The 13,027-nt window shown below is 44.4% G+C and overlaps 1 protein-coding gene across 1 annotated transcript; it reads right to left on the bottom strand.

Annotated features, from left to right (window-relative positions):
- Positions 1 to 623: 623 nt before the first annotated feature.
- Positions 624 to 5,784, bottom strand: LOC124632885. Its single transcript, XM_047167871.1, has 2 exons — positions 4,381 to 5,784; positions 624 to 4,247 (listed from the first exon to the last, which is right to left on the bottom strand). The coding sequence occupies exons 1-2, from the start codon at positions 5,782 to 5,784 to the stop codon at positions 624 to 626; spliced, it is 5,028 nt and encodes a 1,675-aa protein (XP_047023827.1).
- Positions 5,785 to 13,027: the final 7,243 nt, after the last annotated feature.

Below are 13,027 nucleotides of genomic sequence, written 5' to 3'. Positions count from 1 at the left end.
TTTTTTTTTTTTTTTTTTTTTTTTTTTGTGGCAGGAGTGGGAAATCCTCATGGACACCCCGAGGGGTAGTGCCGGACTCTTACCGGCTAAAACCCACTCCTGCCGTCCCTTGTTCCCCTGACGTGGTCAGAGACCTGTTTAGACTTGTTTCTTTTGTTTAAACTTGATTAATTTTTTGATGATACGTGGAATCTTAGATCGTTTTAAAATATATATTTGTATATAATAAATATTCGTATATATTTAAATGGTTGTATATATTTTATATTTTACAAAGTAGTTCATGTGTTTTCTATATCATATAATTCCAGTATTTATACCTATTAAGATCTGTTTGTTATTTGTATATATTTAATTATAAATATTTGTATATAGTTGTATAAGTTAAATTATAGGTATTTGTGTATAATTGTAAAAATTTAATATTTGTGTATAATTGTAAAAATTGAATTATAAATATTTATGTATAGTTGTAAAAATTTAAATTATAAATATTTGTGTATAATTGTATAAAATAAATGTTAAATATTTTTGTGTATATATATATGTAATAAATTGACGATCTTTTGTGTATACCCCATGCTTACCAGGCCATATTATTTCTAATAAGGTGGAAGCATGGGTCAGGCTTCTTTATTCCTACGTATTATTTTATTTGCAACTGTTTCGGCATACTCTAGGAATTTTTCTCTTGCTTTTCGTTTGTGCATTATGTGGCTAATGTTTTGCAGGCTCAGCTCTGTATCTAATTCCTGTTCCAGTGTCCACCGTTCCCGCGCGAAGATAGGGCATTCTAGGATGATGTGGGGGACAGACTCGATCGCACTAGGGTCGCAGATGCACGATGGGTTCTCCTTACACTTAAAGCGGTGCAAGTATTCGGAGAACCCGCCGTGCCCCGTCAGCACTTGTGTTATTACCCCACGTGGTAGAATTTTTCTGACGATCCTGTACGCGTCCGCAGCGTCGGGCAGAAAGATCTTCGTGACCCCCGCTGTCGCTCCGTTTCCGTATCTCCGATTCCATTCGCCCAGCGACTCCAATCGGATCTGCCGCTTGACGAATGAAACCGGGCAGAGGTCGTAATCTGGCCTGGTTTTGTTCTTCAAAGCCGCTTCCTTGGCCAGGTGGTCGGCGCGCTCATTTCCCTCCAGTCCAGCGTGTGCCTTTATCCAGAACAAGGATGTAACTTTGCCCTGGGATAAAGCCACACTGAGGTTCGCCCTTGCTTCCACTGCCAGGGCGTGGAGGGCACTCTGGTTGGTGACCGTTTGCAGGGCTGCCTTCGAGTCGCTGTATATGCCAAAAGTGCCCTCCCGGCGCCGCAGTATTTGCCTAGTGGCTACGCATATGGCCAGGAGTTCTGCCTGGTAGACAGTACAGCAGGACGGCAGACTGAGTTTCGAGGACTTGATCTCGGCCTCTCTATCCCAAAGGGAGAGTGCTGCTCCGACCTTGCCCTCGATCTTGCTGCCGTCTGTAAAGAACCGTATGTCCTGGCTGTTGTGGGACTCCACATGAGACTGATCTACCAAGCTCACGAACCCCATGGCCGTATGTTTCGCCGGGTGTGGCGTGTCTGCGAACGCCACCACCCGTTCCACCTCACGACCGGCCAGCGAAGTTACTCCCTTTTTCTTTTCATAGAGCGCGGCTGCTTCTTGAATCCTAAGGTCGAGCGGGAGCAGCCCCGCCAGCACAAGTGCCGAATGCAGTGAAACGGTGCGGTACGCTCCACACAGCTTCTGAGCGAACCCTCGCTGGACCGAATTAAGGAGTTTCTGCACACCGACTTTCTTGGCTGCTGGCGCCCAGGCGCTGGCCGCGTACAGAATCACCGGTTCCACTGCCGCCGTGTAGATGCTGCGGATCACCTCGGGGTGTAGACCCCAGCTCACCTTTGCCGCCCTGGCCAACTGTTTGTAGATATTAATAGCCTTCTTACAAACGTTTGCGACGTGCGTGTTGAAGGTGAGCTTGTGATCCACAGTGAGCCCCAGTATCTTTATTTCCTCTGACATGCCAATGGCGACCCCGCCCATGCTCAGGAGGGGGACATCGTACTTTAGCTTCCTGGTTACGACCATGGCGCATGTTTTGTGTGGCGCAAACTTCAGCTTATTTCTGATGCCCCACCCCCGAACATACTCGAGGGCGGCATTGGCACGTCTTTGGATTTCGAGTGCTGTATCCCCGCTGAAAATGAGGACGACGTCGTCAGCGAAAGCCTGACAGTAGTCGCCTCGCTGTTCAAGACCTTTTAGCAGGGGATCCAGCACCAGGTTCCAAAGGATTGGGCCTCCAATAGACCCCTGCACACATCCCTTGTTCGTATCCCGGCGGCACTCCGCTCCGGCGTACCTGACCCGGACACACCTGTCGTTGAGGTAGCTGTCTATCATCCTTCTTATGTTCACCGGGCACTTTTCCTCAGCCAGTCTGGTCCTGATGGCCGGCCACCATGCGCTGTCGAAGGCTCCCTCTATATCAAGAGAGACAACAGTGATCAGCTTTTTGTCGTTTAATTTTTCCTTGATGTGTTGAATCATGGTGTAGAGGGAGTCTTCGGTGCTTTTTTGTGGCATGAAGCCAAACTGGCGAGTACTAAGCCGCGGGACTAGGTGCCATTTGAGACGAGCTACCATCAACTTTTCCAGGATTTTGCCCAGGACAGGTAATAGGCCGATGGGTCGGTAAGACTTGGGGGCGGTGTAGGTGTCTTTCCCTGGCTTCCGGAGGATCACCACTGTGGCCTCCTTCCAGGCTCCGGGGAAGTGTCCCTGCTCCAGACATTTATTGGCCAGGGCGAGGAAGATCCCCGGATCGCGGAAGATGGCTTGAGCGCAGATATCGGCGGTGAGACCATCCGCCCCGGGTGCCTTTTTTGGGTTGAAGCTATCCACCGCCGTTTTCAGTTCCAGTAGCGTGAACGGTGGGTCATGGTGCTCATCATGCGACCACACGTTCGAGCGATCGGCATCTTCACGAGTACGGCGGTGGTCCTCAGTTTCGCCCTCTTCCGAGTCCACGGGGTAGAAGGTCTCCGCCAGGAGCCGCGCTGAGTTTTCTGGGCTCAATGGCAGTCCGTCCTTGACCAGGGGTACATCCTCACATCTTTTTGTGGTGCGACCGATAACCCTATAGATCCCCTCCCATACCCCCTCCCTATCTTGTTTCTCGCAGAACCCCTTCCAACTTTGCACTTGTGCTTTCATTGCCTCGTGTTCATATTTTTCTTTTGCTTGCAGGTACTCATCAACGACCTTTTGTCTCCGGATCTTCGCGGCACAGCGTATACGGCGTCTCCTGGTGTTGACCTCGTTTTTCATCTCGACGAGCTCGGTTGACCACCACGGTATGTTGACTAAACTGTTATTTTTAATTTTTGGTATGGTTTCCTGACTTGTTTTAATTATTATGTTGATGTAATTTTGAATTGATTGATCTAAAGATTGTGTGTTGTTAATTTTGTTTATTTCTATACTATTAATTTGATACTCTTCTTCCAATTGGGCCAATTTCTCACGAAATTGACTCCAATTGGCTTTTTTGGTGTTATAAATTCTTGTTTGCCTATTAATGTTAATACCTTTTGATTTTTGTAATTTAATTTTGAACACAATACCGTTGTGGTCCGAGCTCGTGATGCCGCTCTCGACTCTCCAGTCTTCAATTAGACCAAGGAGTCCCTCCGAGCAGGCTGTGAGGTCAACAAAGCTGGTGAACTGCTTTCCTCCTCTGAAGGTGTCGAAGGTCGGAGTATTGCCGGTGTTGAGTACCTGCAAGCCCATGTCCTCGAAGCTGCCAGCTACTTCTTCCCCCCTGCTGTCGATGATTGAGCTACCCCACCAGGTGCTCTTTGCGTTCGCATCGCCCCCGACTATAATATCTAGGTGACCCATTTCCTCTCGGATCCGCCTTAGTTGCTCCAAGTATGGCTCTATGGGCTGGTCCGGTTCAAAGTAGAACGAGACTACCGCAATCTCCCAGGCGCGGGTACGGATCCTTACCACCGTGATGTTGTTGGTGGTAAGTTCTGGACACTGTAGCACGTCTAGGTCGTGATTGAAGACGGCTATTGCCGACTTTACAGTTCCTTCTCCTTGGTCGGCGCTCTGGAAGATTCTCACTCCGTGATAGTCTCGCATCTTCCGGATCCCACCCACATACGGCTCCTGGAGCAACGCCAGAGCAACTTTCCTGTCGCCGGCCTCTATGAGCAGTTCTTGCGTGGCTAGGTTCTTCCTCTGGAGGTTGGTTTGGATTACTGAGTACTCTGGGTCAGGTCGGGGTCGAATAGCTGGCTGGCTGATTCCGGGTGCGGTAGGCTCAACCTTAGCAGTAGGCGACTGACAGACGGGATAATGCATCCCACTTCACCCGGACGGGGCACTCGCTGTCGAAGGCGTTATGGTCGATCTTGGGCATTTTTGCCAGAAGGCAGTTGCGGCATTTGGGAGGTTCGGCTGCTTGCCTTAAGGGGCAGTCCGCTCGGAGGTGGAGGTCTCCGCAATGAATGCAGACATCGGCTGTTTCCGTGCACATCTTCCGGGTATGACCATAGCGCAGGCAGCGCGTGCACTGCACCAGAGGTGACTGGTCCAGTACACGCACCCTCTGCAGGTCGATGTGCAGTCTTCCCGCCGATGTCAGCCTCTGCCATAACGCTGGGGACACCTGCAGAATGATGTGGCACGTGTGGGGATTTCTCGTCCTGCGACGGTATTTGATGCCCATTCTCGCATCCTCTGCAGGTACGTCCCCAATCAGGTGGTGATTTTGGCATTTTATTGCCTGGATGACCTCCTCGTCCGAGTGACAGGAGAGGACGTCCTTGATGATTATGAGCGGGTCCTTGTTCTTCACTTCTTCCACCATCAGGTTACCCGCTCTCTTGATCCTCTCCGTCGCCCTAGTCATTTCCTCCCGGGATCCAAAGCCCACAACCACCTTCCGGTCCCTTGCCTTCCTCAGCCGTTCGACCCTCGTGCCCTCATTTTTTGCATCGACCGCCGTCCTCAGCTTCTCGATGACCACTTCACCGGTGTCTTGATCGCTGGTGGATGACACGATCACCGAGTGCAGTGGCTCTCGGAATTGTATTTTTGAGGTTGCGGCGATCTCTGCGAACGTCGGTCCCTGGCCAGCCACGTAGCGTGGCGCCTCTTTAAGTTGTTCCGACAGAGCCTGCGTGTGCTGTTTGCAGTCCTCCAGGGCCCGGTTGTGGCTCTGGAGCGAATCCATGAGCTGATTCACAAGCTCTGTCGGAAATTCCTGGCGAGGAGTCTGTTGAGGTGGGATGGATTCCGTTGTGTTTTCCAACTCGGCACTTGTTTCCTTATCTGCCCCTGCCTCCTTGACGAGGTGGTAGAGTCTCTCGGCTGCCTTGGTGATCTCATAGGCGATTTCCTTTTTTAAGTTACGAGAGCTCACCACCTGCATTTTTACTTTTGAGAGGCAGGCTTTGGCTTCGGTCATCCTGTTCATGTACCGAGTTGGCTGTGTCGTTTGAGAAGGTGGCGATGACAGGATTATTGTTTGCTCTAGCCGTGACTCTTGTGGGAGGATTGTTTTGGGCCTGAGCTTAGGTGGAGATCTTTTCGGGGACTTTGGCTGAGGCGAAGGTGTTTTCTGAGGGCGGGCCTCGCTGACTATCTCAGCCTCCCGCTCTTCAGGACTGTGACATACTGATGGTCCTGCCTCAGCTACTATTGAGCTTCCCGATTCCGACCTCTCTACTCTGGCCTTGAGCTTCTTCGCCACTGGAGTTCTCATGCCGAACATGGTCAGGGGAAGGGTAAATACAATGAATTAAATCCCTGTAAAGGGGGGATAGGTCAAATAAATAAAAGAAAGTAATAATGTAAATCAATATTCGTCAGCAATAGTCATAAAGTATATATTATAATAATAAGTCATAAATTGTGGTAATAAACCAGGTCTATATTTTGCAAAATTTGATTTTTAAATATATTCTAAAGCTAGGTGCAGCGGTCAAAAGACTCGTTGCACGGCGTTAAATTATATTTTGTCAGGGGGTTGGTCCCCAGTCAATTTGTGAGGTAGAGAGCCACTAAATAAATGATAACTTTTTCCTGCTTAGATTGGCCCTAAAACCTGCACAAAAAGTCGATTTATTCGAGTTTAGGAGCCCCGATTACACCAAAATTAGTATTTTCCGAAAGGGAGTATGGCTTGAATGCCAAATCCGTCAAAAAATATTTTTCGTGAAATTTGTCCCAAAGTCCTTCCCTTTCCTATAGTAAATTTTTCACGCTCTTACTTGCGACTAAAGGGCGGGTGGGTGGGGCATTTTTTGACGTTTGGTGCGGCGTAGAGGGACGTGCGATACGTCAAAAGACGCGTCTCGGCGAGCCCTAGCCAGCTGTCCAGAAACTAGAATAGGCTTTCCTAGAAATTTGGAAAATTTTGGTCGAAAAACTGTAAAATTTAGTGTTTTTTAATAGAAAATATTTAATTTCGACGTCCAAACCTACCCAAAATCGTGCAAAATGCAGTCAGGAAGACAGGTCGGAGTGGTAAGTATTTAATAAAATTTTTACAATGAAAAAATCTAGTCAGAATTTTGATAAATAATTAATTTTGTGTTTTTTACAGGTCGAGAAGGGTGGGGGTGTCAAAAAATCGGGTCACACCGCTTCGATGTCGCGTTTGAAGGGTTATCGCGTGCTTACAAGCCTGTTGTAGCTATTATACGCAAAAAACCGCATCAAAATCGGTCTCCTTTTGAAAAAGTTATCAGGAGTACTAGTGTTTTTATAGGGCCTTAGGTGGATTTCGGGCGTCTACTATTTGTATGGAAACGGATGTTTCGCGAATTTTTTGACGTTTGGTGCGGCGTAGAGGGACGTGCGATACGTCAAAAGACGCGTCTCGGCGAGCCCTAGCCAGCTGTCCAGAAACTAGAATAGGCTTTCCTAGAAATTTGGAAAATTTTGGTCGAAAAACTGTAAAATTTAGTGTTTTTTAATAGAAAATATTTAATTTCGACGTCCAAACCTACCCAAAATCGTGCAAAATGCAGTCAGGAAGACAGGTCGGAGTGGTAAGTATTTAATAAAATTTTTACAATGAAAAAATCTAGTCAGAATTTTGATAAATAATTAATTTTGTGTTTTTTACAGGTCGAGAAGGGTGGGGGTGTCAAAAAATCGGGTCACACCGCTTCGATGTCGCGTTTGAAGGGTTATCGCGTGCTTACAAGCCTGTTGTAGCTATTATACGCAAAAAACCGCATCAAAATCGGTCTCCTTTTGAAAAAGTTATCAGGAGTACTAGTGTTTTTATAGGGCCTTAGGTGGATTTCGGGCGTCTACTATTTGTATGGAAACGGATGTTTCGCGAATTTTTTGACGTTTGGTGCGGCGTAGAGGGACGTGCGATACGTCAAAAGACGCGTCTCGGCGAGCCCTAGCCAGCTGTCCAGAAACTAGAATAGGCTTTCCTAGAAATTTGGAAAATTTTGGTCGAAAAACTGTAAAATTTAGTGTTTTTTAATAGAAAATATTTAATTTCGACGTCCAAACCTACCCAAAATCGTGCAAAATGCAGTCAGGAAGACAGGTCGGAGTGGTAAGTATTTAATAAAATTTTTACAATGAAAAAATCTAGTCAGAATTTTGATAAATAATTAATTTTGTGTTTTTTACAGGTCGAGAAGGGTGGGGGTGTCAAAAAATCGGGTCACACCGCTTCGATGTCGCGTTTGAAGGGTTATCGCGTGCTTACAAGCCTGTTGTAGCTATTATACGCAAAAAACCGCATCAAAATCGGTCTCCTTTTGAAAAAGTTATCAGGAGTACTAGTGTTTTTATAGGGCCTTAGGTGGATTTCGGGCGTCTACTATTTGTATGGAAACGGATGTTTCGCGAATTTTTTGACGTTTGGTGCGGCGTAGAGGGACGTGCGATACGTCAAAAGACGCGTCTCGGCGAGCCCTAGCCAGCTGTCCAGAAACTAGAATAGGCTTTCCTAGAAATTTGGAAAATTTTGGTCGAAAAACTGTAAAATTTAGTGTTTTTTAATAGAAAATATTTAATTTCGACGTCCAAACCTACCCAAAATCGTGCAAAATGCAGTCAGGAAGACAGGTCGGAGTGGTAAGTATTTAATAAAATTTTTACAATGAAAAAATCTAGTCAGAATTTTGATAAATAATTAATTTTGTGTTTTTTACAGGTCGAGAAGGGTGGGGGTGTCAAAAAATCGGGTCACACCGCTTCGATGTCGCGTTTGAAGGGTTATCGCGTGCTTACAAGCCTGTTGTAGCTATTATACGCAAAAAACCGCATCAAAATCGGTCTCCTTTTGAAAAGGTTATCAGGAGTACTAGTGTTTTTATAGGGCCTTAGGTGGATTTCGGGCGTCTACTATTTGTATGGAAACGGATGTTTCGCGAATTTTTTGACGTTTGGTGCGGCGTAGAGGGACGTGCGATACGTCAAAAGACGCGTCTCGGCGAGCCCTAGCCAGCTGTCCAGAAACTAGAATAGGCTTTCCTAGAAATTTGGAAAATTTTGGTCGAAAAACTGTAAAATTTAGTGTTTTTTAATAGAAAATATTTAATTTCGACGTCCAAACCTACCCAAAATCGTGCAAAATGCAGTCAGGAAGACAGGTCGGAGTGGTAAGTATTTAATAAAATTTTTACAATGAAAAAATCTAGTCAGAATTTTGATAAATAATTAATTTTGTGTTTTTTACAGGTCGAGAAGGGTGGGGGTGTCAAAAAATCGGGTCACACCGCTTCGATGTCGCGTTTGAAGGGTTATCGCGTGCTTACAAGCCTGTTGTAGCTATTATACGCAAAAAACCGCATCAAAATCGGTCTCCTTTTGAAAAAGTTATCAGGAGTACTAGTGTTTTTATAGGGCCTTAGGTGGATTTCGGGCGTCTACTATTTGTATGGAAACGGATGTTTCGCGAATTTTTTGACGTTTGGTGCGGCGTAGAGGGACGTGCGATACGTCAAAAGACGCGTCTCGGCGAGCCCTAGCCAGCTGTCCAGAAACTAGAATAGGCTTTCCTAGAAATTTGGAAAATTTTGGTCGAAAAACTGTAAAATTTAGTGTTTTTTAATAGAAAATATTTAATTTCGACGTCCAAACCTACCCAAAATCGTGCAAAATGCAGTCAGGAAGACAGGTCGGAGTGGTAAGTATTTAATAAAATTTTTACAATGAAAAAATCTAGTCAGAATTTTGATAAATAATTAATTTTGTGTTTTTTACAGGTCGAGAAGGGTGGGGGTGTCAAAAAATCGGGTCACACCGCTTCGATGTCGCGTTTGAAGGGTTATCGCGTGCTTACAAGCCTGTTGTAGCTATTATACGCAAAAAACCGCATCAAAATCGGTCTCCTTTTGAAAAAGTTATCAGGAGTACTAGTGTTTTTATAGGGCCTTAGGTGGATTTCGGGCGTCTACTATTTGTATGGAAACGGATGTTTCGCGAATTTTTTGACGTTTGGTGCGGCGTAGAGGGACGTGCGATACGTCAAAAGACGCGTCTCGGCGAGCCCTAGCCAGCTGTCCAGAAACTAGAATAGGCTTTCCTAGAAATTTGGAAAATTTTGGTCGAAAAACTGTAAAATTTAGTGTTTTTTAATAGAAAATATTTAATTTCGACGTCCAAACCTACCCAAAATCGTGCAAAATGCAGTCAGGAAGACAGGTCGGAGTGGTAAGTATTTAATAAAATTTTTACAATGAAAAAATCTAGTCAGAATTTTGATAAATAATTAATTTTGTGTTTTTTACAGGTCGAGAAGGGTGGGGGTGTCAAAAAATCGGGTCACACCGCTTCGATGTCGCGTTTGAAGGGTTATCGCGTGCTTACAAGCCTGTTGTAGCTATTATACGCAAAAAACCGCATCAAAATCGGTCTCCTTTTGAAAAAGTTATCAGGAGTACTAGTGTTTTTATAGGGCCTTAGGTGGATTTCGGGCGTCTACTATTTGTATGGAAACGGATGTTTCGCGAATTTTTTGACGTTTGGTGCGGCGTAGAGGGACGTGCGATACGTCAAAAGACGCGTCTCGGCGAGCCCTAGCCAGCTGTCCAGAAACTAGAATAGGCTTTCCTAGAAATTTGGAAAATTTTGGTCGAAAAACTGTAAAATTTAGTGTTTTTTAATAGAAAATATTTAATTTCGACGTCCAAACCTACCCAAAATCGTGCAAAATGCAGTCAGGAAGACAGGTCGGAGTGGTAAGTATTTAATAAAATTTTTACAATGAAAAAATCTAGTCAGAATTTTGATAAATAATTAATTTTGTGTTTTTTACAGGTCGAGAAGGGTGGGGGTGTCAAAAAATCGGGTCACACCGCTTCGATGTCGCGTTTGAAGGGTTATCGCGTGCTTACAAGCCTGTTGTAGCTATTATACGCAAAAAACCGCATCAAAATCGGTCTCCTTTTGAAAAGGTTATCAGGAGTACTAGTGTTTTTATAGGGCCTTAGGTGGATTTCGGGCGTCTACTATTTGTATGGAAACGGATGTTTCGCGAATTTTTTGACGTTTGGTGCGGCGTAGAGGGACGTGCGATACGTCAAAAGACGCGTCTCGGCGAGCCCTAGCCAGCTGTCCAGAAACTAGAATAGGCTTTCCTAGAAATTTGGAAAATTTTGGTCGAAAAACTGTAAAATTTAGTGTTTTTTAATAGAAAATATTTAATTTCGACGTCCAAACCTACCCAAAATCGTGCAAAATGCAGTCAGGAAGACAGGTCGGAGTGGTAAGTATTTAATAAAATTTTTACAATGAAAAAATCTAGTCAGAATTTTGATAAATAATTAATTTTGTGTTTTTTACAGGTCGAGAAGGGTGGGGGTGTCAAAAAATCGGGTCACACCGCTTCGATGTCGCGTTTGAAGGGTTATCGCGTGCTTACAAGCCTGTTGTAGCTATTATACGCAAAAAACCGCATCAAAATCGGTCTCCTTTTGAAAAAGTTATCAGGAGTACTAGTGTTTTTATAGGGCCTTAGGTGGATTTCGGGCGTCTACTATTTGTATGGAAACGGATGTTTCGCGAATTTTTTGACGTTTGGTGCGGCGTAGAGGGACGTGCGATACGTCAAAAGACGCGTCTCGGCGAGCCCTAGCCAGCTGTCCAGAAACTAGAATAGGCTTTCCTAGAAATTTGGAAAATTTTGGTCGAAAAACTGTAAAATTTAGTGTTTTTTAATAGAAAATATTTAATTTCGACGTCCAAACCTACCCAAAATCGTGCAAAATGCAGTCAGGAAGACAGGTCGGAGTGGTAAGTATTTAATAAAATTTTTACAATGAAAAAATCTAGTCAGAATTTTGATAAATAATTAATTTTGTGTTTTTTACAGGTCGAGAAGGGTGGGGGTGTCAAAAAATCGGGTCACACCGCTTCGATGTCGCGTTTGAAGGGTTATCGCGTGCTTACAAGCCTGTTGTAGCTATTATACGCAAAAAACCGCATCAAAATCGGTCTCCTTTTGAAAAAGTTATCAGGAGTACTAGTGTTTTTATAGGGCCTTAGGTGGATTTCGGGCGTCTACTATTTGTATGGAAACGGATGTTTCGCGAATTTTTTGACGTTTGGTGCGGCGTAGAGGGACGTGCGATACGTCAAAAGACGCGTCTCGGCGAGCCCTAGCCAGCTGTCCAGAAACTAGAATAGGCTTTCCTAGAAATTTGGAAAATTTTGGTCGAAAAACTGTAAAATTTAGTGTTTTTTAATAGAAAATATTTAATTTCGACGTCCAAACCTACCCAAAATCGTGCAAAATGCAGTCAGGAAGACAGGTCGGAGTGGTAAGTATTTAATAAAATTTTTACAATGAAAAAATCTAGTCAGAATTTTGATAAATAATTAATTTTGTGTTTTTTACAGGTCGAGAAGGGTGGGGGTGTCAAAAAATCGGGTCACACCGCTTCGATGTCGCGTTTGAAGGGTTATCGCGTGCTTACAAGCCTGTTGTAGCTATTATACGCAAAAAACCGCATCAAAATCGGTCTCCTTTTGAAAAAGTTATCAGGAGTACTAGTGTTTTTATAGGGCCTTAGGTGGATTTCGGGCGTCTACTATTTGTATGGAAACGGATGTTTCGCGAATTTTTTGACGTTTGGTGCGGCGTAGAGGGACGTGCGATACGTCAAAAGACGCGTCTCGGCGAGCCCTAGCCAGCTGTCCAGAAACTAGAATAGGCTTTCCTAGAAATTTGGAAAATTTTGGTCGAAAAACTGTAAAATTTAGTGTTTTTTAATAGAAAATATTTAATTTCGACGTCCAAACCTACCCAAAATCGTGCAAAATGCAGTCAGGAAGACAGGTCGGAGTGGTAAGTATTTAATAAAATTTTTACAATGAAAAAATCTAGTCAGAATTTTGATAAATAATTAATTTTGTGTTTTTTACAGGTCGAGAAGGGTGGGGGTGTCAAAAAATCGGGTCACACCGCTTCGATGTCGCGTTTGAAGGGTTATCGCGTGCTTACAAGCCTGTTGTAGCTATTATACGCAAAAAACCGCATCAAAATCGGTCTCCTTTTGAAAAAGTTATCAGGAGTACTAGTGTTTTTATAGGGCCTTAGGTGGATTTCGGGCGTCTACTATTTGTATGGAAACGGATGTTTCGCGAATTTTTTGACGTTTGGTGCGGCGTAGAGGGACGTGCGATACGTCAAAAGACGCGTCTCGGCGAGCCCTAGCCAGCTGTCCAGAAACTAGAATAGGCTTTCCTAGAAATTTGGAAAATTTTGGTCGAAAAACTGTAAAATTTAGTGTTTTTTAATAGAAAATATTTAATTTCGACGTCCAAACCTACCCAAAATCGTGCAAAATGCAGTCAGGAAGACAGGTCGGAGTGGTAAGTATTTAATAAAATTTTTACAATGAAAAAATCTAGTCAGAATTTTGATAAATAATTAATTTTGTGTTTTTTACAGGTCGAGAAGGGTGGGGGTGTCAAAAAATCGGGTCACACCGCTTCGATGTCGCGTTTGAAGGGTTATCGCGTGCTTACAAGCCTGT

This window comes from Helicoverpa zea, chromosome 9 (assembly GCF_022581195.2).
Source record: "Helicoverpa zea isolate HzStark_Cry1AcR chromosome 9, ilHelZeax1.1, whole genome shotgun sequence".
NCBI lineage: Eukaryota > Metazoa > Arthropoda > Insecta > Lepidoptera > Noctuidae > Helicoverpa > Helicoverpa zea.
This window is presented reverse-complemented; position numbering and strand designations above follow the sequence as displayed.